The sequence below is a fragment of the Vipera berus genome, assembly GCF_964194415.1.
Source record: "Vipera berus genome assembly, chromosome: 4".
In the NCBI taxonomy this organism is placed as follows: Eukaryota; Metazoa; Chordata; class Lepidosauria; order Squamata; family Viperidae; genus Vipera; species Vipera berus.
Window position 1 is genome coordinate 108,701,289 of NC_138206.1, and position 13,604 is coordinate 108,714,892.

Sequence of the window (13,604 nt, forward strand, 5' to 3'; positions counted from 1 at the left end):
AAATTAATTTAAATAAACATGTTAAAATCTATACTTAAAATATCCTAAAACCAAGTCCATTGCCTTTTATTAACTTCATAAGATAGGTCCCCAATCTTTTGGGCAGCAGGGACCGGTTACGTGGAGAAAGGTTTTTCCACAGACCAGAGGGGGTGTGATTTTGTGTGCTGCCTGTATCCCGTGGATGGGGCTTTCCTTGTTTGTGCAGACCGGTTGCTGGCATGTCGCGGCCTGGTACTGGTCCACAGACCGGGGGTTGGGGACCCCTGTCATAAGAGACATAATGGTTGGAAATAATATCCAGTCATTATAAATTTGACATATATCATACATTCTTGCGGCAAATTATTATTTATATGTTGTTTCTTGGGGAAAAAACATACTGCCTTAGCCTTAGCAGTTTATATTTTCTTAGTCGTTTGCTTTGCTTTCTGAGAAATTGAATATATTTGCCTTATAATAAATTTATTCCCAGACTAAAGATTCAGAATTCCAAGTATATTACAGAGTCCTGTAATGATTAAAGCATGATTCATAGGCTTTAAAAAAGTAGCTAAAGATATTTTACCAAAAAAAAAAGTGATTTCAATTTCAGGGACGCAAAGTTGATATGAATGTAAATTTGCATTATAGTTGCCTAAAGGAAGACATGACTGCAGTGACAGAAAATAGCCTTTTCTCACTGTTCATATTCCTACTGTGGTTTGTGTTGTTGTTTTTTTCTCCTGCTGTACATATAACATAAAGGTTTAAAACAAAATGATGTATTTTTCTCTGCATATAGGCAATGACTGTAGCCTTCTTTCATATATTACCTGCATCTTTTGCTAACTAGGGTGCATGCATCATTTAATATGAAAACATGGTATAGAAGAGAACGTTAATTATTCTTTGCCAATGCATTGCTCCAGTAACTGCTTCAAACTGAAGCATCATTAAACATATAAAATTGCAAAAAAGTCCAAAGTTAAAATGCTCAGCTAATTGTTTACAAAAGAGGTGTCGAAAGGTTTTTTTAATGTAAAAACTGGAAGCCTTTATTTCAAAACCTAAATAAAATAAAATAAAATAAAAATCAGAAAACAAATTATGCAGAGGAAGGGGTGGGAAGAAAGGGAGAACAAATACTGAAGAATTCAAGGAAAAAATACACAGAAACTTTGGGAGGGGGGAAGAATTTTGTTTTCATTCAAACCAGGAATGGGCATTTGTTCTCCAAGTCTTAGCATAAAATAATGCTTAAATATTCAAGACTATAAATCACCAACCTTACGCATACAATGGATACAAGTTGATACAGAACTAAAGGAGAAAACACGTATTTCCCCTAAATGTCATATGAAAATGTAAGAGTGCAAGAATTCAAATTAAGAAATAAAAGTGCATTTTTCCACTCCAAAAATACAGAGCGACTGATGATTGGCAGGAAACAAGAGATGAGGCCTTGTTAACAACCGTATGAGTCCACCTCTCTCTCTACCACGGTGCCTAGTGCCAGAGATGCTTAAGGAAGGTATAAATACATTTACTCCTGCTGCCTTTCCATGAAGCCCTAGATATATCTGTTAACTCAAAATAAACATAATCACTGTATATGAATATCATAAGCACTAAATTGCTTACATTTCTGCAATCAGAAAAAAAGAAAAGAAAAAAGAAAAAAAACACCTATTGAGAATTAACCTAAACTCGGCTTCGTTGCCATGAAAAACAGAACCACCTTTTTTTAAAAAAATGTTGGGCTATTATTTAAATCCTTGTGTAAAGGTCTTTCCATAGCCCAGGGGTAGGCAACCTCGGCTCTTTTATGACTCATGGACTTCAACTCCCAGGAATTCTGGGAGTTGAAGTCCATGAGTCATAAAAGAGCCGAGGTTGCCTACCCCTGCCATAGCCTAACGACAATGTAAAGTGATATCCCACACTGAAAAACTCCTTTCAACTGGGTAGTACTGCAGATCACCCTTACTATGAATCTTCCCTCTGCCAAAAGAAGACTGGCTGGAATGCACAGAGAACATAAATTCCTAGTCTTCAAATGCACATTGTGACTGTAGGCAGGTAGGGGAACAGTGAGGCAGAGATACGCTTAACAAGAAAAAGGCAGTATCAGGCTAGCAACTCCTTTTGCTAAACCTTAATGAGATGATAAATGCTTAAGAGTGAATTTAGATTTTCTTCCCCACATTCATCCTTCAGTCATGCGCTTGGAATATGCACTTCTTCAGTTCCACAGATTAATTCTTTTGGCATCATAGATGTATGCTTAAAGCTTTCTTGTGGGGGCTTATGTTTATCAAATTGCCCAGCTGAATTAGCCATGTGCAGTTCAATTGATGAGCTTTTAATTTGCATACTTCTTTCCCCCAAATATCTGAAACTTGAACAGCCCAATGTTTCTCTTGTCAAAGCAAAATTGCATAAATAATGTGGGAAGCGCTGAAGAACAGAACTCCTTCTCAAATTTTGACAACTAATCAGATCTCCTCTTATGATTTTATTGGAATTTCTTCTCTGCTTTCCTGGAATTATGTAAGTTGGTAACAGGACAGCAGCAATCACTGTTATTCTCTTAACCTAAGAATCAAACCGAATGTATTAAGCTGTACAATATCTGCAGCTTAATGCTTTCTTCACAAAATCAGCTCCTACCGGATTTCAAAATGGCAGTGATTAAAAACTCCATTAAGCTTTACGGCATTATATTGCCAACATCTATGAAGAGGCTAATTTTACACAATTAAACCACGACAAAAAAAAAGTACACTGGGAAAACCTTGTCCAGCCCTCAATAGAAAGCTTTTCAACACATATTTATAGAGCTACAAATTGTACGATTAAAAATGTTCTATGTGCATAATTGGATGAATGTAGAGTCCCAAAGAGTTGGTACAAGTTGTCTGCATCCCCAAAAAATCATTAAACCAAGAAATGGATAGTACATAATACTGTGAAGAACCATTACCCCTTAAAAATATTCCAGATTCAAACATGATTTAGTTAAGTCTTACTGTATTCAGTTGCTTAGCAGACTATATGCATGGATTTTAATTTTTTTTTAAAAGTTCTTGCTGATTAGCACATATATATATATTGTATATGTATATATGTGCAAGACAAAAGGCAATGCTTAATATAAATATTTACTAGAATGAACAGAACTGGAACTTAAGCATGAACCATTCTGTCATTCACTAAGCGGCAAAAGAATCCTGCTTCTCATACAGTTGTCATCTTTCCCTATTCAGCGGAAGGTAACTGGTTGGTTGGAAGTTCACATTGATAAGAGAAAGGAATGCCTGGTTCCTGCAGTCTGTGAATGAAAAAAGCCAAGAGTTATATTTCAATATATGTGAACTGGATTGAGCGGACGAACAAGAAGCTCTTAATCCATTCATCTTGTCATATATTACAATTATAAGATGCTACTTGATTACTCAAAAATGGTCAAGTGCATACAAAGAAGCTTCAAGAAATCATGACTGCTTCATTAAGTCTACTAGCGATGTCAAAATAGTTATTTTTTCTTTTAAATCTCTTTTGGAAACGCCAATGCCTGTTGTGATTCAGGGTCAGCCTGTGGGTTCGGCATTTGGGTCGGATGATTCAGAGGAGGAGGAGGGGGGTGTTGGAGAGGTTGCTGAGGGGGTTGGAGAGCTTGCTGATGAGAGCCCTCAGCCAGGCCCCTCCCACCTGGTCACGACGCAGACCCAGCTGTGTGAGCCTGACAGCGTGGATGAAGATGACCCACAGCTGGCCCTGTTCAAGGACGCCTGACGCAGGAGGCAGTCAATCAGGAGTAAACAGAGGAAGGCAATAGGGCACCTCGGAAGGAGGCAGAGAGAAGCCACGCCCTGAACTGTATAAAAGGGGAATGCGTGGGAGGGCTGGTTTGCTGAAGGCAACCGCTTGAAAAGCTCCTGTTTCATGGTTCGTGTCTTGTTCTGTTTGCTTTTGTGCCCATAAATTTGGCAGGCTTAGTTCCAGCCTCTTGCCTTCTTGTAAAAAGGGTTGTCCCTGCCTTATCTGCAGGGCCGGTAGCAGGCTGGTACAGAACAATGCCATCAAACGCTTGATCGGTTAGTACCACGGTATTAAGAGTTTTCAGCAGCCATTCAGCTGGAATATCCATCTATCAGGCATGCTGAATTTTGCACTTTTCCAAAGTACCATAAATCCCTCTGCTTAAACCAGTATCTACTATTAAAATGCTAAGTGTTCTCTCTTTAGGCATCTAGAATTATATGCATGCTTTTAAATTGTTTGTAATACTATTGCAATTTTCATTTTGATTTAGACCATGAAGTATTTTGAAGGGTGTTGTCACAGGGCTGGCTGGCTATTGCAATAATTTCTAAAAAGTTCACTAGAGTTAATTAATGTGAAGCCATAATAAATTGGTGGGCTACAACTTTTGTCACCAAAGGCTTCTTAGCTAATAACTGACAGGAAAATAAATTGATTTTAAATGTTGTTAACTGTTACACTTGGGAAATTTGTTCATGGTTCTTCTGTCCCATCTTATATTTTATAATTGTAGCCATCTGAAGGTTTTCTTTGGCCTTAACTAATTGCTCCTTAAATCGATATTTCCATTTGAACTATAATCGTGAGTATGTATGTGATATGCCTACCTCAGCCTTTCCTTCATTCCCTCTTATAACTAAAGTTTTCCATAAAATCTTTGGTTTATATTCTCAATCTCCAATTGTAATCAAGGCTTAAGGATGTGTAGAAACATTTGTACCTTTCTTATCTCGCCTTCATTTTGTCCTTCTCCCCCTTCCCCCCATTATAGGATTTAAGCTCCTTGAGAGAATTCATTTAAGTTGCTTATTTAATTTGTTAAAGACACCATGCATTTAAATGTCACCAAAGTTATGAACATGTCTGGGTAGAAACAAAAGAATTCTGAATAATCCCTATTTTGATGTGAAATAAAAAAACAGTATGCCACAGTCACTGTGAAAACTAATAATAAACTGAATATACTGTGCTTCAAATCTCACTTTGCCACACAATTTCTAGTCGACATTTATTAAAGCCGTCTTCAGCTTACAATATATATATATCACAGATTTGATATAAGTGAATAATAACACTGGATTTGTATTATTGTATATGTGGCCTTAAATGCCAAGTGCTCTGAAATCTGTAAGATTATATAAATGCTTTTATAATGAATAAATTAAACTCTTAAAATTATCCGTCAATTAAAACTCATCGCCTTCTTTGAGATTTGATACTAAGATACATTCTTAAAACTGTTGAGATATGAAAAGGGTATTTTAAGAGTCTGATCTACCCTCACTATGAAAATTTGAAAGAGATTGTATGCAGGGGGGTATATTCCCTTGTAATGGTCAGGGTAATATATAAATTGGGTGAATCCAACTGAAAACCAAAAGATTACACATAATACCAACTTTATTTTCCAAAACAGCTTTTACCGTAATAAAACAATAAACTTTGTAACAGTTGATTAGCACATGCCTAGACTATAGGCAGATGTAACAATTATTTAAGACACACTATCACAAGCTTAGCACTACTTGTGATGAATATTTGTAGAGGATTTTTTTGGGGGGTGGGGTGGGTGTTATTGACAAAATAAGCTTGAAAAATCAAGGATAAGAATTTTTTTTAGGTTTAAGGATTTCCAGTCTATATAAGACATTGTTCAGCATGAAAATATTTCTTTCCATTCATTGTTAGCTAAAGTTTTCCTTCAGATGCAATTTTAAGTTTTTACTTATAAAGGGAGAAACATGGCTTACCTCTAATACAAGAAGAAAAATCTTGTTCTATGAGCTGCCGCCATACTTTCAGACATATTTCTAACTTTCAGGTAATTAACAAAACCTCGGAAAAATAGGAGGAGGCCTAAAACCAGAAACAGAGTATGAAATATTTAAACACATTAAATATTCCGGCAGCTGCAGCACACTGCTGGCTCATATTTAAGTGGTGGTCTACAAGAACACCTAGATCCCTCTCGCTAACTTTGAGCCAGGTACCATCACCTGTGCATTTGTTTGTTTGTTTGTTCTTGCCTTTGTGTAGAACATTGCTTCACTGTATTTTACTTTACAATTAAAGATTTAATTTCAGGAACAAGAATTTTTCATCCAAACCGTGGCCCTCTTAGAAAACAAACAACAGGACAAAAACCTAATTTCCATTGCAAAATTGCAATCCTTACAGGTAGTCCTCGCCTTATGACCACAATTGCGCCTCAAATTCCTGTTGCTAAGCAAGACATATGTTAACTGAGTTTTGCCCCACTTTACCATCTATATCCTTCACCAGGATAAGGCCCCCCTGAATTTTGGAATCATCATGTAAGTAGAGTACCTATGTTGGTTGAAGAAGTACCTTAATAAGGTATGTGAAAAGTAGCTTCATAAGATGTTTCTAGGTAAAACTGCAGCTCTAAATTAATGTCCACTGCTTGAAATCAGCTAGACCAGGGGTAGGCAACCTTGGCTCTTTTATGACTGGTGGGAGTTGAAATCCACGAGCATAAAAGAGCCAAGGTTGCCTACCACTGAGCTAGACCATCAGGGAGAGGACTGGCCATGAGAAGCCAAACAACCTGATTCCAAACTCTTTATGACCTTCCACCCCAGTTATAAAACCTTGAGCTGGGCCAGTAACTTATTAGCAACCAGTGTAGTTCCTTCAGCACGTGTATATTTAACAGGACCAATGACCTTCTAAGGAATTTCAACGTTGTGTTTTCTGCCAGCTGCAGCTCCCAAATCAAATAATAAGGATAGCCTTGCATATTGTACATTGCAGTAAGCCAAATATGAAGCTAGTATATGGACAATGGTGGCTACAGTATCCTTCTCTAGGAAAGAACGTAGCTAGGAAACCTAACTAAACTACTAACAGCCTTTTCTAGCCAGAGATAACTTTAGGAGTACCCACAAACTACATAATGTTTCTTCTGAGGAATTGTAATCCTATTCAAAACGGTCAAATTTCCCAAGTTCTATATGTGAGGAGCATGCACTCATAAGATCTCCATCTTTGGCGGATTCAGCATCAATCTATTGGTCCTCGATCCATTATCGCACCTATAGGCACTCACCCTAGACATGCAAAGCCTTTTTCCAGATTCCAGCCTTATGGTACAGCCGAGCATCATAAACATATGGATGACAGCTAATCTCAACTCCTAATGACAGTTCACACTTTCTTTGTGTAAATGCTAAAAAGTATCTGCTGTAAGACATTAATACAGAGCATCCACAGTATACCTATGGAATGCTAAGGTAGTTTTTACCCAGTGCTGCACTCTAAAACTATACTTTTAAGTAGGAATGGAACCATTATAGAATAGTGCTTCCAATCAACATCTCATGGAGATATTCAGAAGAATGCTGTGACAACAAGCAGAGAAATAAGATCTTCAAGGCTTGAATTTGAATTAGAGCAGTTCAAAATAATGTGTCTTCTAAGAAGAGCTGCAGTGCGCTGACGAAGCAAACAAAAATTAAGTAAAAAATGTGTTGTACCCTAGGTAGAGACAGCTTCAGATCATTCTGTAACTACCAGAGACTAAAAAACCTTGAGTCATCCATATGATTGCAATCAAGTCACCCAAAGTCATACCTTTACTATCCTCAAGCATCTTATTACCCTATGAAAATTCTGCTTATAGCATTGGTTTGCGATAGGCAGACCATTCTTGAGACAGATAAATACACTCACAGGGACATGCCCACCCATTCATAATATATATGTTCTTTCTTAAATTTGGATTTTATATGGAGTTAAAATCAGAAAATTAAACCTTTTGATCAGCACTTACCAAGTACAAGAAATATCCACCAAAGCCAGTACTGTCCATTGAAATAGCCGGTAAAGTAATCTGAGAACTGATAAGAAAAAAAAGCCAAAACATAAAGTTATCACTATGATATATGAAAGATTACTGATGCAACAAAGATGTAATTTGGATATACAGAAATACTAAAAGGATGTACAGTTAATGAATTTTAAGAAATAAAAAAATGCTCTAATACTGTTATTAGAACAGTAGAGAAAACTTTAGGCATTTTGCTAGGTGTAGTTGCAAACAAAGAAACGTAAGCCATTTGTGGAGAAAATATTAAACATGTGTCTGTTTAGAGTTAGTTCGGCACTATAAAAGTTCTATTGGTACATAAAATCCCTCCCAGTACCTGCCAGCCAAAATAATATAATATTTTTTTATATATCAAAACCAGAAGTCCCCAAGATGCTGATCTGAGTACAAGGCATGTATTACACAAGTTGAAAACCCTGTAACAATGTTTAACTGTTCTGATGGAGCACCCACAACTATGAAGGCAAATCGTTCCATGGGTTAATTGGTTCTCACTGTTAGGAAATTTCTCCTTAGTTCCAGGTTGCTTCTCTCCTAAATTAATTTCCATCCATTGTTTCTTGTCTTGCTTTCTGGTGCTTTGGAAAAATAGGTTGACACCCCCCCTCTTTTTTGTGGCAGCCACTCAAATATTGAAACACCATTATCGTGTCACCCCTAGTCCTTCTTTTCGCTAGATTAGCCATAAGGCAATTCCTGCAACTATTCTTCATGTGTTTTAGCCTCCAGACCCCTAATCATCTTTGTTGCTCTTCTCTAAACTCTGGGACACCGAGCGCAGAAAATCAATGTATTTCTTTGATTAATGGAAATAGTTACGTTTATTTATTTGTATCCCATCTTTATTATTTTTACAACTTACTCAAGGCAGCGAACGTATTTTCCTCTTCCTATTTTTTTCGCACAACAACAACCCTGTAAGTTAAGTTGGGCTAAAGGGTGAGTGACTTGCCCAGCTGGCTTCACGGCCAAGGCAGGACTAGAACTGATGGGCCTCTCAGATTTCTAGCCTGGTGCCTTTAACCACTACACCTAACTAGCTCTCATTTACATAGAATTCAACTAAGTAATTCATAACAAGCCAAATCATATTCATATTTCAGTAAAAAAAAGATTTTCATTGCTACTCAAGGGCAAAAGTAGGAAGTCTAACAGCAAAAGTCCTAATTACACCACACAAAACAGCCATTTAATTTTGGTTGCAATATGCAATCGAATTTAGTTTCCATATGCTGACGTTTTACTAGCCTAGGAAATCAACTTTATAACAGACCAAGGAATATACCATTAGAGACTTTTATTGTATTTCATTTAACATGCTTCCATAGTGAAATGAAAAAACAAAATCCCCAAATAAAAAAACTCACCCGGACAATAAGAATCCATTTGATCAAAGACAATCCAAATCCACAGATTGCACCATACCTTCCTGCTATGGTGTTAGTAATACAGAATGATAAGCAAAATCCAATCCAGTTGAAAATGAATGCCACTAAAAAACAAAACACAACTTTTTGTTAAAATTTGAATTAACTGCAGAAAGGCATTTATGAGAATTCAAGTATTTTTCAAAGTGAAGGCAATTATTATCAGTGACTTGGGATAGAGAATTGATATCAAGTGATGGAAAGGCAGACTCTTAACACCTCTAGATCTTGCCAGTGGAAACCCAAGGTGAAATCAAAGAAATATTTTTTAAAAATGGTCCTTTGGTCTTCTTGCATGAGATACCATGTTTCCCTGAAAATAAGACCGTGTCTTTTTTTTTTGCCTCCAAAAGAGGCGACACATCTTATTTTCGGGGTAGGCTTTACCTCACCTCCAGCCCCACCCAGCCAGTCCACTTCTTCTGGGGCCGAAGTTCTGCAGCTGCATTCGGGCCTGCATTTTGCAGTCAGGCCTTTCCGGAAGGCCTAAGCAGACAAGTACTGAGCTATGGATTGAATCCATAGCTCAGTTCTTGGCTGCACAGGCCTTCCGGAAAGGCCTGTGACTGAGAAATGCAGGCCTGGCTACAGAAGAGGTCTCAGAAGAAGAAGTGGGCCAGCAAAGAGAGGCCTGGGTGCAAGGTAAGTGGGTATGGGGTGGGTGGGGCGGCTCCACCACCCCACCCCAGCTTGATTTTTAGGTGTGTGCCTCGCCCCCAAACTAGGGCTTATTGTTGGGGTAGGGCTTAAATTAGGCCCACGCACCCACCCCAAAATCAAGCTAGGGCTTAATTTCGGTGTAGGCCTTACTTTCAGGGAAACACGGTATTTCAGGTAAGAAATCGTAACAAAGATTTAGATGAGAACAGCAATACTGAAGCGTCACATTGAGATGTATCTTGGTGAGAGTGACATCACTGCATTAGGACATGGAAACCTATCCAAGAAGCCACTGTCTGATGGCAATAAGACTTGTGGTTTCAATATCCGGTAAAATATCATTACAGGATGAGTTATATGTGAATGATGCCTGGTGCCACAGTATCATAGAAATATACGGAGGAAATAGTTGGAAAATATTGGTTTCTTTCAACCTTCTCCCATATGAAAGATGAGAGGTTAAAAGTTGCACTTTCCCCCCTTTTTGAGGTGAATGCCAACTCTCCAAAGGACTGCTCATCTTTTCTGAGTTTCTGAATGCAAGTAGTCCTTGAGATACAACAATTCATTTAGTGACTGTTCCAAGTTACAACAGCACTGAATAAAGGAACTTATGATCATTTTTCACACTTAGCAACCATCCCCATGGTCATGTGATTTACATTCAGATGCTTGACAACTGACTCATATTTATGACAATTGCAGCATCCTGGGGTCATGTGATCCCCTTCTGCGACCTTCTGACAAGCAAGGTCAATGGGGGAAGAGCCAGATTCAATTAACAACCATGTCACTAACTTAACAACTGCAGTGATTCACTTAACAAATGTGGCAAGAAAGGTCATAAAATGGGGCAAAATTCACTTAAAAAATTTCTCACTTAGCAGCATAAAATTTTGGGCTCAGTTGTGCTCGTAAGTGGAGGACTACCGGTACCACTGCAGAAAAAATCAAATCTATATGGCTTACACCAAGACTGGAACGTCTGTTATTGTGACTTAACAGTCACATTCTCTTCTAATATGTTAGTATTTACCAAAATCTACAGCACTGGAAAATGTAGGAAACAGGATCTCAAGGATTGTCTATACTACATTTGTTTTCCTTTGTGTTAAGAACAATGTTTGATATTGTTAGGCAACTTGTGACTGGACAACTCTATAATGTAGGCAGAGAACTATCTACTCCTGAGTTTATTGCCCTAACATCAGCATTTCAATCTGTAATTTTAGGCCTGCCTCTAGATGGTTTTGTAGCTGCCATGGTTTATAATTGGTGTTATTTTTTAAAATATGCTTTTGGCATGTCATATGGGAATTTGTATTAATATAAGAGCATCTGGTGTTTTTGTTGTTGTTGTTTTAAAGTCCTTCATGGTTTTTCTATGCATACGTTATGGGAAACAGGGCAACTGCTATATCTTCAATCCCAGTAGAACATTGCTCAAAAAAGGTATTTAAAAGAAGATTCAAAAAATTATCTTAAATATTTCAGAGAGCATATTTTATGCTTTTCATTGTGCAATATACCATATATGCCAGGTCTTCTTTTAAGAGTCCATGTTATCTTGATAAGCTATTTACATGGTTTACTTTTCTCTAGGATATGTACCCAGTTAACTGCCATTTATGGAAATATTAATCAGCAAGAATATAATTTTCTTCCCATATTACTTTATCTTACCTATGATCAAATGCTGTAAGTCTTAGAACTTTAAAGTTGTAATGAATACATTTGTCACAAGGTGGCAGTCACATACCACAAGTGGATTGTAACCACTTTCGTTACAAATTATATTTTAAAAGACATACATGTAGGAATAAAAGTTTTCTCTCCATCAGCAAGAGATAATGTCAGGAAATTAAGTGACAAATATTTACAGTTATTAAGTACATTGTTTTCAATTATTCTGCAATGAGGAAAAAAACAACTGAAATTATCAACTGAAAATATACATTTTCAGCATTTACAGCAAAGACAATAATCACATTTTCTCAAACCCTCTGCCATATCCTACCAGCACTTCTGCTTTCTATCAGCAGGCCATGTACATGTATCCCCCAACAGAGAAATATTCTGCTTTAAATAAAAATAACTTAAATAACAGAAAAATTACTGACTGAAAAAAGCCAACATAAAAATGCCATCATTTCCCACACGGAGTTGGTCTGCATCGCTGAAGTCATCTCTTGGGGGATATTCTTCTTCCTTTTTAAGAGGACAAGAAACACATTTTAACAGAGCGATAATGTGTAAGATCTTGCAAATCACAACTTTTTGCAAGAGTAGGAATCTATGTATTAAAATCAAGGATGCATTATTACAAGGGATGTATGTATTTCGGTTATCCAGTTTAAGATGTAAACTTGTCATAACCCTTCATTAAAATCAAATCAACAATACATGTTCAAAATGTGTCTTATGTTGTATTTATCAGCAGCCATTTGCCCCCGTTTTTAAGTTATAGTGAGTAAAAATGGTAGAAACACAGAAAACCTAAAGGCAGAGAGAGAGACCTTAGCAGTCCATCGACTTTGCCTTTTGAGGTTTTTTTTCTAATTTATGTCTTTTTCATTATTTTTATTTTATATTTTTTTTAATGAAATGGGTCTTTAGATGGCCTTTCCCTCTCCTTGACTAACCTAAAATTACCTAGCATGTGGACATCCCATGCTTGCCTGTTAGAACATTTTACCTTACTTTGGCAGAATCTGGATATAATATACAGGATCAGGCCTGAGTAGTCATTGCATTGGGGACTGGTAAAAATTCCAGTTTTAAAAACTTTGGAAAAAGGCAATTACAAACAATTTTTGTACTGCTGCCATGACCCAAACTCTCTAGGAATGGAACTCAAAGGAGATTTTATCTTTTTTTAAAAAAATAGGTTTAGGAGTTTCTTTAATCAGTCCTCATCTAAAGATCATTTCTATGGATCACATGACTTATTATCAGTTATTGTGCTAGCCACAGTTATAATAGACAGCAGCCCTTGAGGCACTGCAAAATGAGAAACATGTTAATATAGGTAAATATCTTTCATTATGTATAACGTTTCTTTTCTTGGGACATTCCCCTTAGGAACTTTATGGGGTAGGGAATAACAGAATCTCTTGGTTTCCTCATTCAATGGTACACCAGTCACTAGACATTTAAAAACAACACACTTTAAATGTTGTCATTTTGTGACTTGAAATCTTTCTTTTTTGTATGTGAAAGCAGGAAGGAATGACTAATCCATAGTATAATCCTGAGTTTCCTATACTCCATTCAAAAAAGGCGTGTATATCTATAAGGTGCAATGACTGGCTACCATTCATAGCACATATATTATTTATTATTTTATTTTATTTTATTTTGCCCTAATGTATGTCCACTGGCAGAATATTTCACCAGACACATTCAATTAACTTTTTTCTATAATGTTTAATGGAAAGCAAGTAAGAATATAAGAATATCTACCCTTTCTATTCTTAATACTTGATGTGTATATGTTGTCTTAATATTTTATTACTACCATAGATGTGTATATATTGTCCAAATAATGTATCCAAAGAGAGGCTAAGATCACTCTTAAAGATACAAAAGATTATTGATTAATGAAAATATATTTATAATGCAAACCAATAATGAACTAACAA

The 13,604-nt window shown here is 36.7% G+C and overlaps 1 protein-coding gene across 4 annotated transcripts in view; it reads right to left on the bottom strand.

The window, feature by feature from the left end:
- Positions 1 to 1,165: 1,165 nt before the first annotated feature.
- The window catches only part of NDFIP2 (Nedd4 family interacting protein 2), a 42,459-nt gene continuing 30,020 nt past the window's right edge, over positions 1,166 to 13,604 (bottom strand). The window contains exons 5-10 of one of the 4 annotated variants that reach the window (XR_014026318.1): positions 12,084 to 12,171; positions 9,244 to 9,368; positions 7,820 to 7,886; positions 5,778 to 5,883; positions 1,901 to 3,313; positions 1,166 to 1,795 (exon numbers count right to left, since the gene is read on the bottom strand). Coding sequence is in view for 2 of the 4 variants with exons in the window: in XM_081326858.1 (XP_081182984.1) it covers positions 5,780 to 5,883; positions 7,820 to 7,886; positions 9,244 to 9,368; positions 12,084 to 12,171 (384 nt within the window). In the remaining 2 variants the exon portion in view is untranslated. Of the gene's footprint in view, positions 1,801 to 1,846; positions 3,314 to 5,777; positions 5,884 to 7,819; positions 7,887 to 9,243; positions 9,369 to 12,083; positions 12,172 to 13,604 lie in introns of those variants that run through there. The other 3 variants (XR_014026319.1, XM_081326858.1, XM_081326859.1) reach the window with 3 other exon arrangements.